General features: G+C 45.3%; 2 protein-coding genes, 1 long non-coding RNA gene and 2 other non-coding genes across 11 annotated transcripts in view; 2 read left to right on the forward strand and 3 right to left on the reverse strand.

Moving 5' to 3' along the window:
• Positions 1-121: 121 nt before the first annotated feature.
• DCTPP1 (dCTP pyrophosphatase 1) lies at positions 122-3,537 on the reverse strand. Its single transcript, XM_069570889.1, has 3 exons — positions 3,343-3,537; positions 2,550-2,660; positions 122-614 (listed from the first exon to the last, which is right to left on the reverse strand). The coding sequence occupies exons 1-3, from the start codon at positions 3,438-3,440 to the stop codon at positions 314-316; spliced, it is 510 nt and encodes a 169-aa protein (XP_069426990.1). The 5' UTR covers positions 3,441-3,537; the 3' UTR covers positions 122-313.
• Positions 3,538-3,604: 67 nt separating this feature from the next.
• Positions 3,605-12,063, reverse strand: LOC138429399 (uncharacterized). Its single transcript, XR_011252787.1, has 3 exons — positions 11,937-12,063; positions 11,699-11,812; positions 3,605-3,690 (listed from the first exon to the last, which is right to left on the reverse strand). It is a non-coding gene; the product is annotated as an uncharacterized lncRNA (long non-coding RNA).
• Positions 12,064-14,302: 2,239 nt separating this feature from the next.
• Positions 14,303-26,529, reverse strand: part of SEPHS2 (selenophosphate synthetase 2) — a 46,968-nt gene continuing 34,741 nt past the window's right edge. For 3 of the 7 annotated variants that reach the window (XM_069570890.1, XM_069570891.1, XM_069570893.1), the window contains 2 exons: positions 21,589-21,715; positions 14,303-16,880 (listed from right to left, as the gene is read on the reverse strand). In XM_069570890.1, the coding sequence (XP_069426991.1) occupies positions 15,023-16,375 (1,353 nt within the window). In that variant the 5' untranslated portion in view covers positions 16,376-16,880; positions 21,589-21,715 and the 3' untranslated portion in view covers positions 14,303-15,022. Of the gene's footprint in view, positions 16,881-21,588; positions 21,716-22,072; positions 22,249-26,529 lie in introns of those variants that run through there. The other 4 variants (XM_069570894.1, XM_069570892.1, XM_069570895.1 and 1 more) reach the window with 3 other exon arrangements.
• TRNAR-UCG (transfer RNA arginine (anticodon UCG)) lies at positions 18,781-18,853 on the forward strand. Its single transcript has one exon. It is a non-coding gene; the product is annotated as a tRNA-Arg (tRNA).
• On the forward strand, positions 22,486-22,558 carry TRNAR-UCG (transfer RNA arginine (anticodon UCG)). Its single transcript has one exon. It is a non-coding gene; the product is annotated as a tRNA-Arg (tRNA).

A 26,529-nucleotide genomic window follows, 5' to 3' on the forward strand; every position in this document is an offset into this window, starting at 1 on the left:
TCTGCAGGTGGGAGGTACAATAGAAAAACATGGGAGTTGGGCTCGCAGGCATTGCGGGTGTCCCTCTCCAGCGTGGACTGAGACAGAGCCTCCCCGGCTGCCCCAGGAAGAGTTTAGAAGCTGATAACCAAAAGTTTTATTGAGGGAGAAAAAAACAGGAGGCTATCTTCTGGAGGTTCTGGGCCCTTAGACCTCAAGAAGTGTAGCCCCCAGGTCCGTGATCTCTTAGGAAAGAACTAGAATGAGATACATTGGCCAGGCACCCTCTGCTCCTCAGAGGCCATGCTGAGCTGCAGGTTCTGTGCCCATGTTTCTAGGTTGAGACCTGACCTATGGACTCAGAGGCAGGGTCTGTAGGCCCCATGGCCTGGTTTTCAGAGGTGGCCCCATGGGGTAAGTCTGTATACTTGCAGGCAGAGCCACGGGATAGATGCGCTGGGTAGCGTCGCCGGTTGGTGTCCATCTTGGAGAGCACTGCTTGGGGCAGGTCTACACGGCAGCGGGCTGCCAATGCTACCAGGTAGATGAGGACATCACTGAGCTCCTCTTGAAGGGCTGCTCGTTCCCTGGGGGACCAGGCTTGGGGCCCAGGCTCCTCATCAGGCTTCCACTGACTGGGGACAGAACACACAAGACAGGCACACACACATAGATGCTAGCTAGGACAGTGGGTTCCACCTCTCTTAGGAGCAGCCCAGTCCTTGAAGCGGTGAACTCCCACCTCCTGGTAAGTTTCTTCCAGGACAAGTCAACCCATCTGGGCCCTGGACTCCTTATGGTGGGGAAGAGACCTCATCAGATGATTCACCCAGACCTCTGTGTTCCTACCTAAGCCAAGGAGAGGACATTTCACTTATTGGGACCCAGTCCTACTTGCCAACCCCCAGTCACTTCTACCCCAGACTAAACCTTAGACCTGGACCACGGCAAAAGTCTGCTAACTCATCTTCTCTTCTTACCCTACCATCTTTTAAAAGAACAAATTACATTTCATCCCTCCCCTGCTTAAAACTCCCCCAACTGGACTTCTCTGGTGGTCCAGTGGTTAAGAATCTGCCTGCCAATGCAGGGGACACGGGTTCGATCGCTGGTCTGGGAAGATTCCACATGCCATAGGGGCAGCTAAGCCCGTGTGCCACAACTGTGAGCCCATGCACTGCTCGAGCGCCCTAGAGTCCATGCTCTGCAACAAGAGAAACCACTACACCTAGAGAGTAGACCCTACTCACTGCAACTAGAGAAAACTCACATGCAGCAACAAAGACCCAGCACAGCCAAAAGTAAAAATGACAACTCCTTCAACTGTTCTTGGAATAAAATCCAACCTCCTACCTCGCCCTCCAGGTTCTGCATGAAATGACTCCTGTCTCTGCCAATGTCATTATCCACCACACTCCCTCTGACCTGCCCCCCACCCACCCTTAAAGCCATTCATTCTGGCCTCTTCTGTCTTGCAAATAGGCCAAACTGTCACAGGGCCTTTGCACTTACTGCTCCCTCAACCTTGAATGCTCTACCCCACCCATGCTTCCCATCAGGTCTCAGCTCAAATGTTACCTCCTTAGAACAGCCTTCTCCCTCTGTTACCTTCTTTCTCAACACCTTGTGTTATTTGCCTCCTAGAACTTGTCACAATTCCATATCTTTCAAAGTTAGTTCACTTATTTATTGTCAGTCTCTTTGCACTGTGAGTGTATCCATCTTGTTCAAGACCATATCTTGATTCTAGATGACCTAGCACCCAGACAGTGCTCATGCACCTGTAATGAATGAATGAATGGACTGCCCTCCCACACATCTGTGCTGTCATTTCTCCATGCCCCTGAGACTACCCTGGTTTAGTCCTCACCACATTTTGCCTCACCTACACCAGTCTCCTCACTGATTTCCCCTGACACAATTCTCCTAGGGGATCAAATCCACTCTGCAGGTACAGTGATCTTTCTACCACTCAAATCAGGTCAGGCGTTCTGTCCAGAACTCCATTACTTCCCAGCCGAATCCTACCATTCTGTGTTCCTATCCTACCCCTCTCCTCTGCGGCCACAAGAGATACATGTATCAAGTACTTATTGTGTGTTGGGTACTTGAGACACACCAGAGAACAAGACAGATACAAAACCCTTGCCCTTTGTCAAGAAGCTCGCACTAAAGGAATCCTACCTTGTCGCTGAATTCCTACATTCTCACTGAATTTAACTCGCCCTTTTCCATCTCACTACCTTTGCAAATGTGGTTCCCCCTCTCTGGAATGCCTTCTATAGAAGATCAGCCTTTCTACCCCAGAGGCAGAGGTAAAGGAAGGTTGCCACCACCCCTTCTCAGACCTGGATCTACCTTGCTGTTTTTACACCTTTCTCTCCCAGGAGATTGGGAGCCCCTAGAGGGCAGCGGACCCATAAGTCATCTCTCTAAATGCCCAGCAACCAGGTACAGAAGAGCTTGGCAGTGAGGAGCGGAAACTGGATCCATGGATATTTGATGGTCAAATGAATCCTCCCCTCCCCTCCTCAACACAGACTCTTCCAGAGAGCCTGTCATCTACTCACAAGAGCTCTGCCAGCTCCCCCACTTCCCCCACCAAGGCCAGGAGGAGGTTCCGAGGCTGATGGAACTGCTCCCAGTCTCGTTCAGCAGCGAACTCAGCATGGAGGCGGCGGCTGGAATGGGAGAAAGAGGTGGAAGTCCAGGTCCAAGGTTAGGGGATGGGGGAGGAGATGCGGGGCCCTGGCAGGTACTCAGTGAGATGCAATGGGGGCATGCGAGTCAGAGGGGATTCTGCAACTAATTCTTTGGATGGCCTAAACAGGTCATCTCTTTTTTAAAGGATGTGGTTTTCTCATCTGTAAAATGGGTGCATCCTTACACAGACCCTAAACTATCGAAATCTAATAATACCCTCGTTTTCATTATTCCACTTCCTGTTGCTGCTTCTACAGTTTTCCTCCACCTGGAATAACCCTGTCTCTGCATATCTAAATCCTATTGATTTTACGGAATGCAGCCCCAGGACACTTCCCCCAAGAAGCCCTCTTGGATTTCCTCTAGAAAGAAATGTCTTCGACGTCTCAACACTGCATTTGCTCCCATCCTACCTCCCGCTCCTGGAGGACAGAGGCAGGGCAGAAGCATCACCGTACTCCGGCATGTCCCCTGCCTCAGATGTGTACAGTTAAGCCCATTTTGCAGAGGAGAAGGTTAGAAGTTCGCCTGGGGTCAGCCCCCAGAACTAGAACCTGAGCACAGCTGCTAGCCTTTCTTTCCGAACACGTGGAGGGACCCTACCCGAAAGGAGGGAGTAGGGGCGATCTACCCAGCTCAGGCTGGGCAAGGACGGCTTACATGTCCTCCAGCGTTGGTTCCGAGCTGAAGCTGAAGGGGCCGGTAGCGGTAGTGCTCTCTCCTCTGGCACCTCCACGAATCTCTTCATTCGCGGACATGCCGCCCACCGAGCTGCAGCGGGGACCGTCAGGGAGAACCAGCAGCCAAGCTCGGAGCCCCCGCCTCCAGAGCCCTGACCAATCACAGGCGTTTGTGATTGCCTCACAGGGGCGGAGCCAAAGGAAAGACCAGTTACTCATGTGGAGTTAGCTAAATCCCTCCCCTTACCCGGACTGGACCAATCTGAGAGGCCTTCAAGCGGGTGTTCTTTGGCTTTCGCCCCTGAATTCTTGAGTCTTGACCAAAAACCTTAAAGATATAGGTACCGGATTTGACCAGGGGAAGAGACAAAGGGCAGAGAGCGGAGAGCGCAGGCGCGTCATTTCCCTTTGGGGCGCCAGATGGCACCAAAGCGAAATGACAGTTCCGGGAGCCTCGTGGCGAACCCCAGAAACGAATGGTTTAAAGGAGAGGGGAGAGTTTATTAAAACGATACAGGAATGTCTCCAGGATAAAACTGAGCCTGAGGAATGAACTGGAACTAGGGTTGTTCAGTCGCTCAGTCGTGACCGACTCTGCGACCCCGTAGACTGCAGCATGCCAGGCTTCCCTGTCCTTCACTGCCTCTCGAAGTTTGCTCAAACTCGTGTCCTTTGAGGACTTCTCTGTAACCTAAAAGGCGAACAATCTGCCTGTAATGCCAGAGACCAGGGTTCGATCCTTGGATCTGGAAGATCCTCTGGAGAAAGGAATGGCAATGCACTCCAGTATTCTTGCCTGGAGAATCCCATGGACAGAGAAGCCTGGTTGGCTGCAGTCTGTGGGGTCGCAAAGAGTCGGACACGGCTGAGCCACTAAAACACACACACACACACACACACACACACACACACACGTCCATTGAGTCGATGATGCCATGCAACCATCTCATCCTCTAGGGGAACTAGGGAAGCTGTTTCAATTTTACATATTTAATCCTCACAGCCTTTCATTCAGTCCTCAAATCAGCCCTCTGAGGTAGTTAATATTATAGTCATCATCTCCGTTTTACAGACACAGAAACTGAGAGATTGAGTAATTTAACTCTACAGCTAGTTAAGTGGTAGCCAGGTTACAAATTTAAGCAGTTTGGCTTCAGAATCTGGGTTAACTCCTACACTGCTGCTACTGCTGCTGCTGCTAAGGCGCTTCAGTCGTGTCCGACTCTGTGCGATCCCATAGACGGCAGCCCACGAGGCTCCCCCGGCCCTGGGATTCTCCAGGCAAGAACACCGGAGTGGGTATATTGTCTCAAATGGTGATAAGTACTATGGTAGATAGTAAGATAGAAAGGACCTGGATCCTTGATAACATTGCTGAGCCACTTATTTTAAAATAGGTTACAGAGATGCCCGGATTTAAGACTCTGGTTGTATAAGATAATAAATCACTTTATTGGTCAAACCACTTTTACGGTTTTGTTTTTGCTACTTGTCTTTGAGAAATTGACATTTAACCTGAGTAATTATTAATAAATCAAGGGAAATAGGGGACTTCCCTGGTGGTCCAGTGGCTAAGACTATGCACACCCAATGCAGGGAGCCAGGTTCAGTCCCTGGTCAGGAAACTAGATCCCACATGCTGCAATTAAATATCCCAAATGCCTCAATTAAGTCTCCCAAATGCTGCAATGACGATCAAAGATCCTGCATGTTGCAACTAAGACCTGGCATAGCCAAATACATGTTTTTAAAAAAACATTAAAGAAAAATCAAGGAGAATAGAGTACTAGGTAGAGAGGACACCATTGGTTAAAGTAGGGAAGGCTTGGCATGTTCTAAATGCAAAAAGAGTTCCAGTGTGGCAGGAATGCATTGAACAAACAAGAGGGAGAATGGTGGGATGTGGTGTTGGAGAAGTAAAAAGAGATGAGATCAGATCAATCAACCATTGATTTTATTTCATATTTTATTTTATTTTAGATTTTAAGTATGTGGGAACCTTTTGAAGGATTTTAGGCAGGGGAGCCATATGATCATATTTTGTATTTCTGAACCCTCTTACTGCTGTGTTAAGAATGAACCGGAGGAGGGACTTGCCTGGTGGTGCATGGATAAGAAGATAAGGTGGCATCCATCTGCCAATGCAGGAGACATGAGGTTGATCCCTGATCCAGGAAGATTCCACATGTCAGGTAACAACTAAGCCAGTGCACCATGACTACTGAGCCTGTGCTGCAACTGTTGAAGCCCACATGGCCTAGAGCCCATGCCCCACAACAAGAGAAGCCACTGCAGTGAGAAGCTCTCATATGGCAACTAGGGGGTAGCCCCCACTCACCACAACTAGAGAAAGCCCTCGCAAAGATTCAGTGCAGCCAAAAATAAATAAACAAATAGTTTCAAAGAGAATGAACCAGAGGAGGGCAAGAGTAAGAAGCAGGGAGATGCATTACTGCAGTTTTCTAGCAAGAGATGTTGATGAATTGGCCTGGGCTGATGGCAGGTGAAGACGAAAAAAAATAGATGCTTATCTTGGAGATAGACCTGTAGGTTTTGTTGGTTTTGAACTAGTGAGATGGGAGAAAGGGTAGAATCAAGCATGGCTTGCAGGTTTTGAGTGCTGAGCAGCTTGGTGGATGGATGGTGACTAATACTGGGATGAGGAAGATGAGATGCAGGATTGAACACAAGAGGCATCAGAAATGTGGTTTAGGACAAAGCAAGTGAAGACCCACATCAAGTTGGCAGGTGGATTTATGAGCCTGAGGGTTAGAGGCAAGATGAGGGCTGAAAATTCAGATTTGGTAGTCTGTCATTTAAACGCTAAAGTTTGGGAATTCGAAAATAACTAGTACAAGAATCTAGGTAGGCAAGACTAAGATTTGGGGTACTCTGACATTTAGCAGTTGAGCAGAAGAGAGGAAAAGGGCTACCCTTGTGGCTCATTGGTAAAGAATCTGCTTGCCAACGTGAGAGAGAGGAGGATCGATCCCAGGGTCGGGAAGATCTCCTGGAAGAGAAAATGGCAACCCACTCCAGTATTCTTGCCTGGGAAATCCCATGGACAGAGGAGCCTGGCAGGCTACAGTCCGTGGGGCTGCAGAGTCAGACATGACTGAGCAACTCAATAACAAGAGAAGAGAAGGTGAGGTAGGAGGAAAATTGACAGAGTGTGAAGTTATGGACGCCAAGAGAGGAAAGTATTCCAGAATGAGTGGACATCTGATGCGGCTGAGCAGCTGGGTAAAGTGAGAGCACCGAATTTGCTACTGGATTAGGCAACATGGAATTTAGATATGGGAGGTTGGAGATATGAGGGTGTCCTGGGTAACTCCTAGGTTTCTGGCTTGAGTAAATAGATGAATGGTTTTGTCATTTGCTGAAATGAGGACATAGAAGATCTGGAAGTGGTGGTAGGAGGGAAGATACTGAATTTAGTTTGGGACAGGTTGAGTCTGAGATCTAGGCAAAACATCCAGGCAATGTCCAGCAGGTAGGTGGATATACAGGTCTGAAGTCTGGAGCATTGAGCTGCCTTATGGATCTGGGTACTAAAAGTTTCCGGAGCCAAGTACCACCCCTAGCACCTTCCTTGGTGTTTACTAAGCTTCTCCAGTTGTGTGTGTGCTCAGCCACGTCTGACTTTGCTGCCCCATGGACTGTAGCCTGCCAGGCTCCTCTGCCCATGGAATTCTCCAGGCAAGAATACTGGAGTGGACTGCAATTTCCTAAAGCAGGGGATCTTCCCTGAAGGCAAAGGTCGAACCCTCATCTCTTGTGTCTCCTCCACTAGCAGGCGGATTCTTTACCACTAGTGCCACCTGGGAAACCCAGCTTCTCTAGCCTGAAGACAAACTCTTACTGGAATATAAAATACCACTTGGAGAGCAACTTTCTCGGGAGTCCTCTGCATCATCGCAGATTTTTTAAGAGTCAGGTTTTCAGGATTTCTAGAGTTCACAGGTCAAATGGTCCTTGGAGACTGATCTGAAGGAGGAGGCACTCTCACTGAGACTGCCTCTGCCCAACCCCCCTCCACCAGGAGGTTCCCTGGCAGAGCTGTAAAGCTCTTCCAAAGCATCCTGCAGGGACATCCAAGTTCTTTGCTCCCAAGACATCATCCTCTAGAGACCAACCGGGACTTCTCTAGCAGTCCAGTGGTTAAGACTCTGCTTCCACTGCAGGGGGCCTGGGTTCACCCCTGGTCAGGAAATTAAGATACTGCGTGCTGGGCAGCGCAGCTAAAACAAACATACAAAGGTGTTTCTCCATTGCCGGCTAATAAATGTTTAATGACAGAGTGGACGGAACTTTGTTTTTGCTGAAACAGGCACACATACACCCTTGTACCACTCAAGAGTTTGGCCACCTTCCCCACTAGAGCCAAACAGGTGCAACTGGTCTCAGTAAGGCTCTTTGGGAAAACTTGGAGTGGAAGTGGCCGCAGCAGCCGGAGAACAAAGCAGCAAAGGCCTGTAAACTGCGAAGGTGGTGTCCGGGTAGGGGAACCTGGGCCAGTCAGAGGTCCCAGAGACAACAGAGAGCGATGGGAAACTAGGACTCAGGTGATTGATTGGGAACCTACCTGCCAATGCCCTTGGGAAGACTGTTTCTCTTCTCTGAGCCTTGATTTCCCTATCTATATAATGGGGATCTGGCCTAGATGGCCTCCAAGGACACTTCATAGTGTGCTAGGAGGACCAGGACAATATGTATTTTGTCCATGGGTGGGTCCCAATAATCTACTTCAGTTTTGTTTTCTTTTTTTGCATTGCTAAACAGTTTGTGGTATCTTAGTTCCCTGACCAGGGTTTGAACCTAGGCCCTTGGCAATGAAAACTCGGAAAGTCCTAACCACTGGATTGCCAGGGAATTCCCAGTGCTGTTCTTATTGGAGGTAGATCTATAGGCCTTACTGGTTTTGAACTTGGGAATGGGAGAAAGGGTGCTGCTATAATTAAAATGGGCTTCCCGGTTGGTGCAGTGGTAAAAAATCTGCCTGCCAGTGCAAGAGACGTGGGTTTGATCCCTGGGTCAAGAAGATCCCATGAAGGAGGAAATGGTAACCTGCTCCAGTATTCTTGCCTGGAGGATCTCGTGGACAGAGGATTCTGGCAGGCTATAGTCCATGGGGTCGCAAAGAGTCAGATACAACTGAGTGATTGAGCATGCACACATATAAATTTTTCAGGGCCAGTCATAACAGAGCTTTTTTCAGAAACTCTAGCCTAGCCCTGTCAGGCCAGAGAGTCCCCAAGACCCTTGGAAGTCCTTCGCCAACCTATTTGTCTGGCCATATCCCCCTACACACAGGCTGAAATCCACTCTCCCTGCCTTTGCTCACCCACTCCCCTAATTCTGGAATGCCCATCCCCATTCTCTGCATATCCAAATCCAAATTCCACCCATCCTGTAGAGCCCTGCTTCAAAGCCTCCTCTAGGAAGCCTTCCGAAACTTCCTCCAAAAGGACAGAATTTGGTTTTATATAGTACTTCCTTCACTCTTATTGCCACGGCACTTACCACTTCTTACTTTAATTTGGGGGAGACTGGTGACCCTGTTCTAGATTCACCCTCAGTCCAGTCTCCTGGAGAACAAAAGCAGTGTCAGGCTTTTGTTTCCCAGGACCTGGTACTTGAGTTGATCTATACATACATTTAGAGGAGGGTATCTCACGGGATCCTCTCCATGACTTGCCTGCCACAGGTGAGTATGGCTGTGTCTATTTTACAAATGAGGAAACTGAGACCCAGAGAGGTCTGGAGACTCATCTGAGATCATCCGGAAGGGCGAAGGCTGAAGCTCCCCAGAGTCCCCAGTGCTCTTCAGCACGGAGTAGAGGAGGCAGCTCACAAGTGCCTGAGTATCTGCTGAGGTCGCCTGGCGCTGCCTTTCCTTCTGTCCTTTCTGTCCCTCCTTTTCATCTTCCTCTCTCTCTACTTTCAATGTCCTCTCCTTTTTCTTTTCTTTCTTTGGCTCCCTTTTTCTTTCTCTTTCTTTCTCTCCATCACCTTTTAAGAAAACCTTTTTTTGCTTTTTCTTTATTATTATTTATTTTTGGCTGTGCTGGGTCTTCATTGCTACCCTCAGGCTTTCTCCAGTTGCAGGATGCGGGCTTCTCATTGCTGTGGTTTCTCTAGTTGTGGAGCACGGGCTCTAGGGTATGCAGGCTCAGTAGTTGTGTCCCATGGGCTTAGTTGCCCTGTGGCATGTGAAATCTTCCCAGACCAGGGATCAAACCCGTGTCCCCTGCATTGGCAGGAGGATTCTTAACCACTGGACCACCAGGGACATCCTCCTTCACCTTTGTTACACCTTTGTTTATACCTGTGATTCTGTTCTGATTTCCACCTCAGGCCTGTCACCTCCCATTACCTGCTACTTCCACTTTGCTGCCCAGGCCCTCTTCAAGGAATAGTTGGATGCCTACCTTGCTTCCAACCCCCTAACCCTTCCTAGGTTAACTAAGAGGACCCAGGCCAGGGAAGCATCTGATCGTTTTCCTGCCCTTTTCTACTGTCCAGCCCAAGCAAGAAAATAAACCAGTTACAGAGTTGTGGCCCAAATTTCTTATCCAAAGCCTTGTCTTGAGAGATTGGTGGTACCAACTTCCACCACTAGGAGACACTAAGAGCAAGGAAAGTGTGAAAACAGAGGGTGCCGGAGTCCCAGTGTGTCTCACTCACTCACTCATTGATTCAGTATATCCTAAGCATTAACTGTGGGCCAGACACTGTTACAGGTGGTGGGGATATAGAACGTCCTCTGCCATCTTGGAGCTTACACACTTGCAGAAAGGGACAATTAAAAAGTAAACTAAGAAGGAACTTTCCTGATAACCCAGTGGATGAGACTCCGAACTCCAAATGCAGGGGCCCTGGGTTTGATCCCTGGTTGGTTAACTAGATCTCACATACCTCAAACTAAGACCCGGCATGGCCAAATAAAAAGAAAACAAAATATCTAAGAAGCCAAGAAAGGGCTTCCCTGGTGACTCAGCAGTAAAGAATCTGCCTGCAATGCAGAAGACACGATTTTGATCCCTGGGTCAGGAAGATCCCCTGAAAGAAGGAATGGCAACCCACCCCAGTATTCTTCCTGGGAGAATCCCATGGACTAAAGAGTCTGGTGGGCTACAGTCCATTGGGTGGCAAAGAGTTGGACATGACTGAAGCAACTGAGCACGCAGACATGCCAAAGGTAATAAATAGGATGATGAGTTGGAGAGTTGCTTGGTATTGGCTGAGGTCAGAGAGGGCTTTTATGAACAGGTTTTATTCTAACTGAGCTAGGACTGAAAGTTAGCCAGTTGTATAGAGAGATGGAGAACAAAGGATCTCGATTTGTTTGAGAGAAGTAACTCAGTCGTGTCCGACTCTGCAATCGCATGGACTATAGCCTACCAGGCTCATCTGTCCATGGGATTTTCCAGGCATGAGTACTGGAGTGGGTTGCTATTTCCTTCTCCAGGGGATTTTCCTGGCCCAGGGATCGAATCCAGGTCTCCCACATTGAAGGCAGGCGCTTTACCATCTGAGCCACCAGGGAAGCCCAAATACTTCTTTGAGCCCCTTTTTTCGGGGGCGGGGGAGGCAAGAATACTGGAGTGGGTTGCCATTCCCTTCTCCAGATCTTCCTAACCCAGGGATTGAACCCGGGTTTTCCACATTGTAGGCAGACACTTCACTGTCTGAGCCACCAGGGAAGTCATAGAAAGGCTAATGGGCTAGATAGAGTTCAGTGAGAAAGGCAGTGAGTGTGCAGTGAGATGAAGTCCCTTGAGATGAAGCAGGGGTTTTGTGGAAAGTAATTTGAGAGCTTTGAGCTCTGAGAAAACCTGATTGAATTTATCTATTTATTGTTGTTAGATTACATTTTGTTTATTTTTGGCTAGAGTTGATAACTGCCTCAGTTTTTTTAAATTTGCTAATTTTCTATGTTGTTGCTTTCGTTTAGTTGCTCAGTTGAGCCTGACTCTTTTGCGATCCCATGGACTGCAGCCTGATGGGCACCTCTGTCCATGGGACTCTCTAGGCAACAGTACTGGAGTGAGTTGCCATATCCTTCTCCAGGCGATCTTCCCAAGCCAGGGATTGAACCTGAATTGTCTGCATTGCAGATGGATTCTTTACTGCTGAGCCACTGGAGAAGCCCCAATTTCCTATGTAATTATCACTAATTCTTTTTACATCTTCCGATTACCTTCCAATACAATTTTTCACACAATTAAACATATCAATACTCTATCAGTTCCATTTTCCTTTTCCTAGAAGCCTTCCAAGCTTCTGTTCCAGCATGAGCTGGTTCTTCTCTGTGCCTGGTGGACAGCTCTTACCTTGAGAGCTCCCTTCACCTTTCACCTGTGCTGGGTTGCATTTCCTGGACCCCCTGTTTTTCCTCTTTCTCCGTTTGCTCCCTTGTTTTGCTGGAGCACATCTTCGAGCAGTTTCTTAAGAAAGAGTGAATGCAATGAAAACACTTCAATACCTTGCACATCTAAAAATATCCTTAGGCTATTTGTTTGGAAAAAAAAAACAACGTGGCTATAGAATTACACAGAGAAAATCACTTACCCTCAGAATTTTGGAAGCACTTTCTCATTGTCTTTTAGCTTCCAGTTCACTGCTGAGAAGTCTGATACCAAACCTTTGTGATCTCCTCTCCTCCCAGAAGCTTTAGGAGCTCACCATGATTGGAAGCATGGACTTTGGAACCAGGCTGTTTAGTTAGTAGACTGCCAGTGCAACCTTGACCAAATTTCTCAATCTCCTTGCACCTCAGTTTCTTCATTTGCAAAATGGGGTTGTTGGAAGTTTACAGAAGTTAATACATATAAAAGCACTTAGAACAGTGTCTGGCAGAGTATTATATAAGCATTTGCTATTGTTTTTATTATGGTCTTTTAATCTGTGGTATTTTAACAATAGTTAATAATAAAATGAATGTAGGCCTTTAACCACTCCAACTCAAAAGGCATGTTAACAGACACAACTTTTAAATTTCAGAAAACTTTCTTGTGTAATTCTTTGTTTTCTTCCTTTCATATGTTTTATTACCTCTTTCTGGAATTCTTATTTGTTAAACCTCCTGGCCCATCTCTGACTTTCCTGTTTTCCCCCTTCATTGTGCATCTTTTTGTTTTGTTCTCCTTTCTGATAAATGTCAGCTTTACCTTCTAAATCTTCTACTGAGGACTTCCCTGGTGGTCCAGTGGTTAAGACTCCAAGCTTCCAATCCCTGATCAGGGAACTAAGATCCCTTATGTCTTAGATAGTGATAGTGAAGTCGCTCAGTCGTGTCCGACTCTTTGCGACCCCATGGACTGTAGCCTACCAGGCTCCTCCGTCCGTGGGATTCTCCAGGCAAGAGTACTGGAGCGGGCTGCCGTTTCCTTCTCCAGGAGATCTTCCCAACCCAGGGATCGAACCTGGGTCTCCCGCATTGCTGGCAGACGCTTTACCATCTGAGCCACCAGGGAAGCTAATGACAACAAAAACTACTGAATTTAAAGATTTTTAGCTGTGTTTTTATATTCTAAGTGCTTTGCTCTCTTATTATCTTTCAATGGCTGCTTTTTCTTCTTTTATTCCTTTTTTTTCTTTTGCTCCCTGTATAGTCTTTTTGTCTTTTTTGTTCGTTTGTTTGCTTTCTTTCCAGTTGGAACTTGCCTCAAATGTCTGGTGATCCTTTACTGCTCCTATTTGACAATGAGGCATTAAAAAGAATGTTTGTAAGTGAAGCTTTCCAACTGGGAGGCTTCCTAGTACAGGGATTTTCACTGGGGGCTCCCTAAATGTTTGTATTTATAGGTTTTTCTCCCCTGGGCAGACTTATTTTCTCCAGAGAAGTACCTTCCACCTGTGCCAGGCAGGGGCAATATAAGCTTCCCAGTGTTTCTAATACCGAAGCTGAGAGAGAGAGGGCTGGACAATCTTGTTTTTGTCTTTACTCTTGCTTTTGGTGAGGCTCCCTGTTCTCTGCTCTGCTGATTGCCTTTTTATAGTATTTTTTAAATTCACATTTTCCAGAGACCAAACTGTCCTTTACCTACAGAGGTGAGAGGCAGTCATGTGGCTGTATGACACGGTGCGGGGAAAAGTTTGAAAACTGTGAAGATTAATTACCCTATGCATAAACTTTTAACCAGTATCTTTGACCCCATCTTCCTTGGTGTATTTGGAACCTATCCCCAACTCTGAAGGCATTTTTTTAGGGGGGCCACACCTTGCAACTTTTGAACTGTGGTGTTGGAGAAGACTGTTGAGTCCCTTGGACTGCAAGGAGATCAAACCAATCAATCCTAAAGGAAATGAGTGCTGAATATTCATTGGAAGGACTGATGCTGAAACTGAAGGTCCAATACTTTGGCCACCTGATATGAACTGATTCATTGGAAAAGACCCTGATGCTGGGAAAGACTGAAGGCGGGAGAAGGGGATGACAGAGGATGAGATGGTTAGATGGCACCACCGACTTGATGGACAGGAGTTTGAGCAAGCTCTGGGAGTTGGTGATGGACCGGGAAGCCTGGCATGCTGCAGTCCATGGAGTTGCAGAGTCAGACACGACTGAGCAATTGAACCGAACACCTCACAGCATGTGGGGTCTAAGTTCCCCAACCAGGGATGGAACCCATGCCCCCTGCAGCGGAAGTATGGAATCTAACTATTGGACCACCAGAAAAGTCCTTCTGAAGGCATTTATACTTTGGCCTCCTCTGTTCTAAGTCAATTACCCCTCTTACACCCACCTTCCACCTTCCAAGAACAGCTGACACCTTTCCTTTGCCATTTCCTCTCCCACCCTCTAGGCCTTGGGATTTATGACTGTTATGATCCTTTGCTATCAACACCAAATGTTATGTTGGTTCATTTTATAAAGCTGTAAAAGATGAATAATTCCAAAGATACATTCGCCAGAAGAATTTTCAACAAAACTATTTCACTAGAAATGGCTTTATTGATGAAATCACCAGGAATTTTCAACACAAGATTTAACATCTTAATGTCCACCAAGACCTGGGCTCTGGGGTTTGGTCTGCCTCTCCCAGTCCTTAAAGGGGTTTAGAGAGAGACGTCATTAACAGAGACCAAGTTAGGTGGTTGGAGGTCCTCCTTTCCCAGTCATTGGACAAGCTGCTCAATTCTTGTCCAGAGTAGGAAAGAGCCAGTGTTTCAGAGTAATCTAATAAGAATTTGACATTGCATTTAAATCTCTCATAACAATTTCAATTTATCAACAGTATTGGTCCAAACTTATTTGTTTCTGATCTAAGTCTTTTTCATTTTGCATTTTTGGTGTAATTTTAGTAAATAATCTCACTCCCTGTGCAGAAATCAATTAACCCCGTGCCAAGAAAAATACCTCAAACCTGAGTAATCTCCTCTTACTCTTGGAAAGAGGAAACAGGGGGTTTTCTGCTTTTTCCACTCAAGAGATGACCAAATATATACCCTCGACCCCCCGGAAGTCCAAAATGTTACTTCTGGCCTTGGAATGTGCAGCTTTTGATGGGCTGATTCAAATTACCTAGGAAGAGCAGCTGGAACTACTATGCAGGCAGCCTTCTTTGGAAATTTCTTCCTAAAATAAACTCTAGTGATTGCTCCATGCTTGTGTACAAAGGCTGTACAGTTCGAACAACTTCTGCTGTTCCATCTCACAAGCTAGGCTCAGAGGAGACACTGGAGTTCTCAAGAGCAAGAGTAGCAGTGGCCCCACGAGGTAGGACCTCAATAACGCGAGGCTTGTCAATGATCCGGGCTGTCCGGTTTCCTTTTTCCACAATACCGACGATCCAGGCTTGATGACCCTCTCCATACTTTGAAGATTTGATTTCTGAACAAAAGCGAGCTGCTTGTTCTCTTGGCAGACAAATCAGTAGCCCCCCAGAAGTTTCTGCTGAGGTTCCTTGCAGGAGACCGAAGCGCCCGCTGGCCTTGCTGATGGCAGCCATCTTGGCAATGATGGGCAGATTATGAATGACAAACGAGACCTCATTTCTTTGTTGTTTTGCAAGGTTCTGAGAGTGACCCAGAATGCCAAAGCCGGTGATATCTGTGGCTGCGTGGGCATTAAACGTGTGCATCAGCCCGGCAGCAATTCTATTGAGGGTAGCCATGTTGAACATGGCTTCCTGATAACCCAGCTCTACCTCTTCTCTGGAGACCACCATCTTTATCTTATTCCATCGTTCAGGATTATCCAGCCATTGGTGGGCATTGACGGCAACCTGGGTTCCTAAGGGTTTAGTTAACACGAGCACATCCCCAACAACGGCGCTGTCAGGCAAGATGAATTCATTTGGTTGACATACTACAGTGGCAACTCCACCTATGATAATCCAAGGGTTTACCACCGTTTGCCCACCAGTCACTGCAGTCCCTCCTTCCTCGGCAGCATCCCGAAAGCCTTTGATCATGAGTGGTGTTATCTTTTCTCGCTCCTCCTCAGGCATACTCTGGCTGACGCTGAGTAGCATCAACATGTTATCACACTCAGTAATGCCCATCGCGTAGAGGTCACTCAGCACGTTGGCACATGCGATGCGCCCCATCATATAGGGATCTTCCACCAGGGGGTAAAAGAAGTCGGTGGTCTGCACCAAGGACAGGCCCCCGTGTCTCAGGGGTATGACGCAGGAGTCCATCCCAATGCCCAGGCTGGGGAAGGGAGGGCTGGGTTCCGCCCTCACCGGCAGACCGGCTTCCTGGGCCGTCTCTTCAAGGCCTCCGACCAGGCCCCGGCCCGGCGCGGGCAGCACCTCCGGTCGCGTCAGTCCCGCCAGGAGTTTGAGCAGCGTCTCCTGGGGGACCTTACAGCCTCAGCCCTTCATGCCAGAGAAGCCAGTGAGCCGCCAGCTCGGGCTGAGACCCAACGCCTGGGGCTCGAAGGGCCGGTAGCTCGAGAAGCCCCGGCCTAGAGGCAAGCCCACCGGGCCCGAGGAGCCTTCCCCCGCCGCCACTGCCGCCATAGCCTCTCCGCCGGCGCCAGTCGCCGCGACTTCCGCCATTACGCCTGCCCGGCAGGGAGGGAGAAAAGAGGATGGAGGAGGAGAGGTCCCTTTTATTTTCCACTCCAGTTAGTAAGGCGTAACGACATTACCGCAGACTCTCTCTGGCACGACTCGCGGAGCACAACCGCCGCCACACCACGCGCTCCAGGATGTCCCGAGGAAAGGGACGCCGGCCTCTCCGTATTTATCTTGCTGGTGATTGACAGCCGTACCAGCCAATGATGGCTTCGCCACTAAGGGGCGGGTTTCCTTTGGTCTAAAAGATATACTACAAATCAACCACCAGCTTGCGAAATTGGTCTCGGCAAGATTACTGAGCAAATGCTTTGGTTCATTTCCCTTGATGTAATTTAAATGATCTCTTAGGAGTGGCTGGCGGAACTCTGATTCCCTAGAGAGAGTTTACCAAGTCCAGCATTTTCAAAGACGAGGGCAGATCGGTCACTTGGTCAACCTCAAGCCGGTCAGATTAGTCCAAGGGTCACTTGGTAGCGCACATGATCTATCCAGGGTAGAAAAATAGCCCAGGAGAAAAATCGGAACGAATATTGAGAAATTAGATATTAAGTTACTACCATTATGTAAGCAAACTGCAGCATCAACATAATGAAATGTTAACGAGGACTTGGTCGGACATGACTGAGCGACTAAGAACAGCGACTGAACAACAACTTTAAAGTGTTTTAGGACTCTGAAGTCCAGACTCCTGCGAGGGTTTTGGTGCTATTTCCACCACTAAACCTATGCCAGTCACTTCCTCTCTCTTGGGATCAATGACTCATCTGAACAGTAAAGTAGCTTTACCTAGGGTTCTTCTAGTCTAAATTTTTTATATCCCTTTAAGTTAATATATACGAGAGTGTGTGGTGTATTCATGAAGGAAAGCTTGTCAATATCTGTTAAAATGATAGCTGCACTAAATACCTTTGACCCAGTAGTTCCATTCTAGAACTTTATCTTTTAGATATACTCACCTATGTGAGTGGGAAATGATATTTATTGCTGTGCTATAAGCATACCTGAACAACTTAAATGTTCATCAGTTATGATTAAAATAAATTGATACATATATATAATGGACTATAAGACAGCCATAAAAAAGAATGAGAAAGCATTGATATGATTATGCTGACAATAGTTACAGTTCTAATAGGCAGGATTCTAAATGCTCTACATATATTAACTAATTTAATTCTCATAAAGACATTATAAGTTAGGATTTGTTCCACATTTTACAGATAAGTAATATAAGACACAGAGAGATTAAATGGCCTAATCAAAATCACCATGAGTTTAGCTTGAAGCTGAATATGAATCCATGCAATCTGCTCCAGAGACCACCAAATTATATTGCCTATAATGTTTGTTAAGAGAAACAAACAAGCTTCAGAGAAGTATGTATAGAATACTACAAGTTGTTGTAAAAGGGGGAAATATATGCAAAAACGTATTTCTGGAACGGTGATCACCAGAAACTGGTAATTTTGATTATCTGTGGGGAGACAATAAGATGATTAGGCGACAGAGATTCTTTTCATTGTGTTGTCTTTTTGATCTTTTTGAGTTGGAACTTAAAATTTAACATTTGAATGTAATACTTAAAACAAAATTAATGCCTATGGGAGTATAAATTGATGCAAACATTTTGAAAAAGAGCCTGACCTTAACTGATAAAGTCGGACATATGCAAACCCATGTGATTCCACCCAAGGACATGCCCTAGAGAAAAATCCTGCCCTTGTGCCTCAGATAATATATACAAGAATGGCTGTAAGAGGTCTGGAGAGGATTGTACAACAGTGTGAATGTACTTAACACTACTGAACATAAAAGGTTTAAAAAAGTAGATAAGATGGTAAATTTTATGTTGTGTGCATGTGTGGTGTTTTTGGTTTTTTTTTTTTTTTTTTGCTGAGCTGAGAGGCATGTGGTATCTTAGTTTCCTGACCAGGGATCGATCTGTGCCCCCTACAATGGAAGCAAAGTGTCCTAACCACTGGATCGCCAAGAAATCCCCTGTTATGTGTGTTTTTCCACAGTCACAAATATAAAAAAATATAGTAGATACTTATAGACTTTATAGTCCACCATTACATTTGTTTTTTATTACTGCATAAGTGAAGTGAAGTTGCTCAATTGTGTCCGACACTTTACAACCCCGTGGACTATAGCCTACCAGGCTCCTCCATCCATGGGATTCTCCAGGCAAGAATACTGGAGTGGGTTGCCACTTCCTTCTCCAGGGGATCATCCCGACCCAGGGATCGAAACTGGGTCTCCCGCATTGCAGGCATACTACAGTATTAAGTCCTGGAGTGAACTGGAAGGAACCAGAATGTTAGATTTAGAATAAGCTGTCACCATGACTCTCCTAAAAGGCTTAGCTAATTTGTCTAATGTGTGGCTGTGTGGCCTAATGGATAAGGCGTCTGACTTCGGATCAGAAGATTGCAGGTTCGAGTCCTGCCACAGTCGAAAGGGGATGGATTGCTTTTTGAGAGCTTCCCGGGTGGCTCAAGTGGTAAAGAATCCACATGCAATGCAGGAGCCACAGGAAATGCACGTTCGATCCCTGGGTGACCCCTTGGAGGAGGAAAGGGTAACCTACCCCAGTATTCTTGTCTGGAGAATCCCATGGTCAGAGGAGCCTGGCAGGCTACAGTCCATAGGGTCACAAAGAATAAGACACGACTGAAGCATATCAAATAGAGATGTTAAGAGAATTGAATTTTTAAAATGTGTGTAAAGTTCCTGGCTGATGGTAAACTCAAAATAAATGATAGAACTTTTATCATATAGTACTGATATTGTGGTTGTAGGGACTGAAATTTAAATTCACAAATCTTGTAACATCGTCCAGAGTTTTTTATAAAAATAAATGTATCCATCTTTCAAAGGAAAAAGAACTGTAACAGAAAATGATCCAAGTTCTCATTAACCTAAGAGTGCACAAACAAGCTGTGGTGTCACCACACAATGGAATATTATTTATCTTTAAAAATGAGGTGTAGGCATCATCAATATGAATAATCTCAAAAACAAAACATTGAAAAGAAGCAAGTTATAGAAGAAAACATAAACTAGGATACCATTTATAAACAAGCAATAATATTTTATTAGTAGCAAATATTAATATTTTATTAGTAACAAGCAATAATATTGTTGAGATGCATACTTGATAAAGACTCTTAAAAGGTAAAAAATGAATGATTAACAAAGGAGTTGTTAAAAGATTAGCATAGGAATTACTTCTGGGGAAGGGTATGTAAAAGAACTTTTGGGCTATGTTAAATTCTGTTCCTTGGACTGAGAAGTAGTTACATAGGTTTTCTTTAAACCATGCACACATATTTCCCCATGCTTTTTGTAAATAAACTATATATTTCAACATTTTCAAAAGAAGAAAATAGGCTATATTTCAGAGTTTTAAAAAAATGAGATACTGAAGAAGCAATAGATGTGAAAGCAAAGGACCTCTGGGTTTTATCTGATCTCTGTGTTTGCCCTCAGTGAGTTGTCTGGCCTTAAGGAAGTTACATAACCTCTCTACACCTTAGTTTTAATTTCTGTTAAATGTGCATCATCATCTCTGCTTCAGACCACATGAACATCTCAACTATGAAAAGTTCTCTGCAAAATGTTCAGCGTATTGTTCATGTGAAGAATTCTCTTATCAGTGAGTGAAACGCAAACACAGTCTATGATGTCTGTAATAACTTCAACTGGGTTAAAAAGTGGCTAGATTAGGTGGCCCTGGTTATATTTTCTCTTAGTTCTCTGGACTTTTCCTTCTCAGTATTTGGTGTAATTTGTACTTCTTCATTCATGTGGTTACACCATGACTATCTGTTCCACTGACCTGTAAGCTCCAGAGAGCAGGGGCTGCTCAGTTTCATCCACCCTAGCATTTAAATAGCCAAAACATTCCTTGAATGAATACTTTATTTTATACAATACAGTTTGCTGAGCACACGAGTCATGTGATGTGTTCATGCATGCTAAGTTGCTTCAGTCGTGTCCGATTCTTTGCGATCCCGTGGACTGAACTATAGCCCACCAGGCTCCTATGTCCATGGGATTCTCCAGGCAAGAATACTGGAGTGGGTTACCATTTCCTCCTCCAGGGGATCTTCCTGACCCAGGGATCAAACCTGCAGTTCCTGCATTGCAGGCAGATTCTTTACTACTTGAGTCACCAGGGAAGTCCCCTGAGTCTCATGGTAGTGCTGAGCATTTTCATTTATTTATCTCCTCATTTATCCTCAGAGCAGCCCCAGGGAATCAACACTCTTACCTGCATTTTACAGATGCAGAAACTGAGGTCCCTGATAGGTTAGGAGAGTCTTGCACAGGGTCAACCAGCTAGGAATCAACCTGGTGAGAATTGCAAATCCGAGTTTGTCTAGCCTGAAGGCTGGTGCCCTACCCCTCATTTTGGCAGGCCCTTTGAAAATACTAGTAACCCTCACCACACCCCTCAAGAAAACAAGACTCTTTCTTTTTATAGGTACATAAGGTAATTTTTTAAAGTTTAGTTTTAGTTGGAGTATAATTGCTTTAGAATGCTGTCTCTGTTTCCGCTGTACAACAAGAATCAGCAACATGTATGTATATATCTGAGCTTCCCAGGTGGTACTAGTGGTAAAGAACACATCTGTCAATGCAGTAGACGAAAGAGACATGAGTTCAACCTCTGGGTCTGAAAGATCCCATGGAGGAGGGCATGGCAACCCACTCCAGAATTCCTGTCTGGAGAATCCCATGGTCAGCGGAGCCTGGCAGGCTACAGTCCATAGGGTCACAAAGAGTAAAACACGATGGAAGCAACTTAGCACAGCACAGCACAGCCCGTACACATATCCGCTCCCTCTGGAGTCTCTCTCCCACTCCTTCCCCTGCTGTCACCCTTCTAGGTCATCACAGAGCACTCAGCTGAATTCCCTGTGTTATACAGCAGCTCCCATTAGCTGTCTATTTAAACGTGATAGTGCATGTATGTCAGCATCAGTCTCTCAGTTTGTCCCACCCTCTCCTCCCTCACCCCCAGGGACTCTCTGGGGGGAAAGTATGTATCCATATTACTTCCTGTCACTTCTCCCTGGGACCAATGTTCCCTGGTGCCAGTGCAAAGAAAGTCTGGAATTTTCCTTGGCCAGTGACCAACCCCCTGGGCCAGGACAAGTTCATGTGCCTTTGAGCAGACCATTCACCTGGGTGGATCCTTGTGATTGCATCATGAGCTTTCGAAAGCATCCTTTTTATCTTTTTCTTCTTTTTTCACTAAGAGATTCATTAAACTACATTTGCCATTCGGGCCAAAGACTGCAAGGTAGAAACCTGGAGATGGAGTGGGGAGAGCAGACAAAAGAGAAGAAAGAGGGATTTTAAAGAATAAGATAATCTGAGTACCAGCCCATCATGTTAAAGAAAAACAGAGGTACATAGTTGATTTACAATGATATTAGTTTCAGGTATACAGCATAGAGCTTCAAAACTTACAGATGTATTCAACTTAAAGTTATTATCAAATATTGGCTATACTTCTCCCGAGCTGTACAATACACCCTGTAGCTTACTTATTTTATACACAGTGTCCGTAGTTTGGACCTCAATCCCTTACCCCTGTCTGTTGCTCCCCACTCCCCCCATTTGTTTTTCATATGCAATGAAAGCCCTGGGGCTGGGGCTACTTACAGTTATTTCCAGTTATAATCATTCAGAATCATAACACTACACTTTAGGCTTCAGTGCACTTTTTGTTTTATTTATTTTATTGAGTTGGCCGAAAAGTCTGTTTGGATATTTCTATACAATCTTATGGAAAAGTCCAAATGAATTCTTGGCCAACTCAATACATGCTGCCCTGCCGAGCCGCAAGCAGGATCTTTGTACCTTGACCAGGGATTGAACCCATGCTGCTTGCATTGGAAGTGCAGAGTCTTAACCACTGGACCAGGAGGGAATTTCCTCCATACACTTGGAAAATTTTGTTGTTGTTGTGGGAAGATAGACATTCTGTACATTTTCAGTACACTGAAAACACTTCAACAGGCTCTTTCCATTACATTTTTTTCTTGTTACAAAATCACTGTCTTGGCATTGTCTGTGGCCATGTGGCCTAATGGATAAGGCGTCTGACTTCGGATCAGAAGATTACAGGTTCGAGTCCTGTCATGGTCGCAAGGACAGGTTGCTTTTTGAGGGCTTCCCTGGCGGCCATGCCGGTGCGGCAACCCAAGAAGGGCGGGTCACGGTGGAGAGGTCTGACAGAATGTAGTCCACTGGAGAAGGGAATGGCAAACCACTTCAGCATTCTTGCCTTGAGAACCCCATGAACAGTATGAAAGGGCAAAATGATAGGATACTGAAAGAGGAACTCCCCAGGTCAGTAGCTGCCCAATATGCTATTGGAGATCAGTGGAGAAATAACTCCAGATAGAATGAAGGGATGGAGCCAAAGCAAAAAAAATACCCAGCTGTGGATGTGACTGGTGATAAAAGCAAGGTCCAATGCCGTAAAGAGCAATATTGCATAGGAACCTGGAATGTCAGGTCCATGAATCAAGGCAAACTGGAAGTGGTCAAACAAGAGATGGCAAGAGTAAACATCGACATTCTAGGAATCAGCGAACTAAAATGGACTGGAATTTAACTCAGATGACCGTTATATCTACTACTGCGGGCAGGAATCTCTCAGAAGAAATGGAGTAGCCATCATGGTCGACAAAAGAGTCCGAAATGCAGTACTTGGATGCAATCTCAAAAATGACAGAATGATCTCTGTTCATCTCCAAGGCAAACCATTCAATATCACAGTTATCCAAGTCTATGCCCCAACCAGTAACGCTGAAGAAGCTGAAGTTGAACGGTTCTATGAAGACCTATAAGACCTTTTAGAACTAACACCCAAAAAAGATGTCCTTTTCATTATAGGGGACTGGAATGCAAAAGTAGGAAGTCAAGAAACACCTGGAGTAACAGGCAAATTTGGCCTTGGAATATGGAATGAAGCAGGGCAAAGACTAATAGAGTTTTGCCAAGAAAATGCACTGGTCATAGCAAACACCCTCTTCCAACAACACAAGAGGAGACTCTACACATGGACATCACCAGATGGTCAACACCGAAATCAGATTGATTATATTCTTTGCAACTAAAGATGGAGAAGCTCTATACAGTCAACAAAACCAAGACCAGGAGCTGACTGTGGCTCAGATCATGACCTCCTTATTACCAAATTCAGAGTTAAATTGAAGAAAGTAGGGAAAACCTCTAGACCATTCAGGTATGACCTAATTCAAATCCCTTATGATTATACAGTGGAAGTAAGAAATAAATTTAAGGGTCTAGATCTCATAGATAGAGTGCCTGATGAACTATGGAATGAGGTTCATGACATTGTACAGGAGACAGGGATCAAGACCATCCCCATGGAAAAGAAATGCAAAAAAGCAAAATGGCTGTCTGGGAGGCCTTACAAATAGCTGCGAAAAGAAGAGAAGCGAAAAGCAAAGGAGAAAAGGAAAGATATAAGCATCTGAATGCAGAGATCCAAAGAATAGCAAGAAGAGATACGAAAGCCTTCTTCAGAGATCGATGCAAAGAAACAGAGGAAAAGAACAGAATGGGAAAGACTAGAGATCTCTTCAAGAAAATTAGAGATACCAAGGGAACATTTCATGCAAAGATGGGATCAATAAAGGACAGAAATGGTATGGACCTAAAGGAAGCAGAAGATATTAAGAAGAGGTGGCAAGAATACACAGAAGAACTGTACAAAAAAATCGTCATGACCAAGATAATCACGATGGTGTGATCACTCACCTAGAGCCAGACATCATGGAATGTGAAGTCAAGTGGGCCTTAGAAAGCATCACTACGAAAAAAGCTAGTGGAGGTGATGGCATTCCAGTTGAGCTGTTTCAAATCCTGAAAGATGATGCTGTGAAAGTGCTGCCTTCAATATGTCAGCAAATTTGGAAAACTCAGCAGTGGCCACAGGCCTGGAAAAGGTCAGTTGTCATTCCAATCCCAAAGAAAGACAATGCCAAAGAATGCTCAAACTACCTCACATTGCATTCATCTTACATGCTAGCAAAGTAATGTTCAAAATTCTCCAAGCCAGGCATCAGCAATACGTGAACCGTGAACTTCCAGATGTTCAAGCTGGTTTTAGAAAAGGCAGAGGAACCAGAGATCAAATTGCCAACATCCAGTGGATCATGGAAAAAGCAAGAGAGTTCCAGAAAAACACCTATTCCTGCTTTATTGACTATGACAAAGCCTTTGACTGTGTGGATCACAATAAACTGTGGAAGATTCTGAGAGAGATGGGAATACCAGACCACCTGACCTGTCTCTTAAGAAATCTGTATGCAGGTCAGGAAGCAACAGTTAGAACTGGACATGGAACAACAGACTGGTTCCAAATAGGAAAAGGAGTACCTCAAGGCTGTATATTGTCACCCTGCTTATTTAACTTATATGCAGAGTACATCATGAGAAACGCTGGGCTGGAAGAAACACAAGCTGGAATCAAGATTGCCAGGAGAAATATCAATAACCTCAGCTATGCAGATGACATCACTCTTATGGCAGAAAGTGAAGAGGAACTAGAGAGCCTCTTGATGAAAGTGAAAGAAGAGAGTGAAAAAGTTGGCTTAAAGCTCAACATTCAGAAAACAAAGATCATGGCATCCAGTCCCATCACTTCATGGCAAATAGATGGGGAAACAGTGGAAACAGTGTCAGACTTTATTTTTCGGGGCTCCAAAATCACTGCAGATGGTGATTGCAGCCATGAAATTAAAAGACGCTTACTCCTTGGAAGAAAAGTTGTGACCAACCTAGATAGCATATTCAAAAGCAGAGACATTACTTTGCCGACTAAGGTCCGTCTAGTCAAGGCTATGGTTTTTCCAGTAGTCATGTATGGATGTGAGAGTTGGACTGCGAAGAAGGCTGAGCACCGAAGAATTGATGCATTTAAACTGTGGTGTTGGAGAAGACTCTTGAGAGTCCCTTGGACTGCAAGGAGATCCAACCAGTCCATTCTGAAGGAGATCAACCCTGGGATTTCTTTGGAAGAAATGATGCTTAAGCTGAAACTCCAGTACTTTGGCCACCGCATGCGAAGAGCTGAGTTGTTAGAAAAGACTCTGATGCTGGGAGGGATTGAGGGCAGGAGGAGAAGGGGACGACCGAGGATGAGATGGCTGGATGGCATCACTGACTTGATGGATGTGAATCTGAGTGAACTCTGGGAGATGGTGATGGACAGGGAGGCCTGGCGTGCTGCGATTCATGGGGTCACAAAGAGTCAGACACAACTGAGCAACTGAACTGAACTGAACTGAACTTGTGGCTCAAGCGGGAAGGAATCCATCTGCAATGCAGGAGCCACAGGCAATGCAGGTTCGATCCCTGGATGACCCCCTGGAGGAGGAAATGGTACCCACTCCAGTATTCTGGCATGGAGAATCCCATGGACAGAGGAGACTGGTGGGCTACAGTCCACGGAATCACAAATAATTGGACACGAATGAAGTGACTTAGCATAGCACAAATTGTCTAACCTCTAGGAACCTCAGTTGCACTGCCTAAAAGATAATAATACATATCAAATAGGAATGTTAAGAGAATTGAATTTTTTAAATGTGTGTAAAGTTCCTGGCTGATGGTAAACTCAAAATAAATGATAGAACTTTAATCATATAGTACTGATATTGTGGTTGTAGGGACTGAAATTTAAATTCACAAATCTTGTAACATCGTCCAGAGTTTTTTATAAAAATAAATGTATCCATCTTTCAAAGGAAAAAGAATTCCTTAAAAAAGATTTTTTAAGATTCCTTAAAAAATTGCAAATAGAACTGCCTTATGACCCAGAAACACTACTGCTGGGCATACACATCGAGGAAACCAGAATTGAAAGAGACACATGTACCCCAATGTTCATTGCAGCACTGTTTATAATAGCCAGGACATGGAAACAACCTAGATGTCCATCAGCAGATGAATGGATAAGAAAGCTGTGGTACATATACACAATGGAGTATTACTCAGCCATTAAAAAGAATACATTTGAATCAGTTCTAATGAAATGGATGAAACTGGAGCCGATTATACAGAGTGAAGTAAGCCAGAAAGAA

Source organism: Ovis canadensis, chromosome 24 (assembly GCF_042477335.2).
Source record: "Ovis canadensis isolate MfBH-ARS-UI-01 breed Bighorn chromosome 24, ARS-UI_OviCan_v2, whole genome shotgun sequence".
Taxonomy (NCBI): Eukaryota; Metazoa; Chordata; class Mammalia; order Artiodactyla; family Bovidae; genus Ovis; species Ovis canadensis.

What these genes read in the sequence shown, in the direction of transcription:
- DCTPP1 (XM_069570889.1), bottom strand. Translation starts at nt 3,440, where the DNA reads ATGTCCGCGAATGAAGAGATTCGTGGAGGTGCCAGAGGAGAGAGCACT. An exon ending in GAACCAACGCTGGAGGACAT is followed by an intron (nt 2,661 to 3,342) that starts GTAAGCCGTCCT and finishes CTCCCATTCCAG; the next exon opens with CCGCCGCCTCCATGCTGAGT. An exon ending in GGGGAGCTGGCAGAGCTCTT is followed by an intron (nt 615 to 2,549) that starts GTGAGTAGATGA and finishes TTCTGTCCCCAG; the next exon opens with TCAGTGGAAGCCTGATGAGG.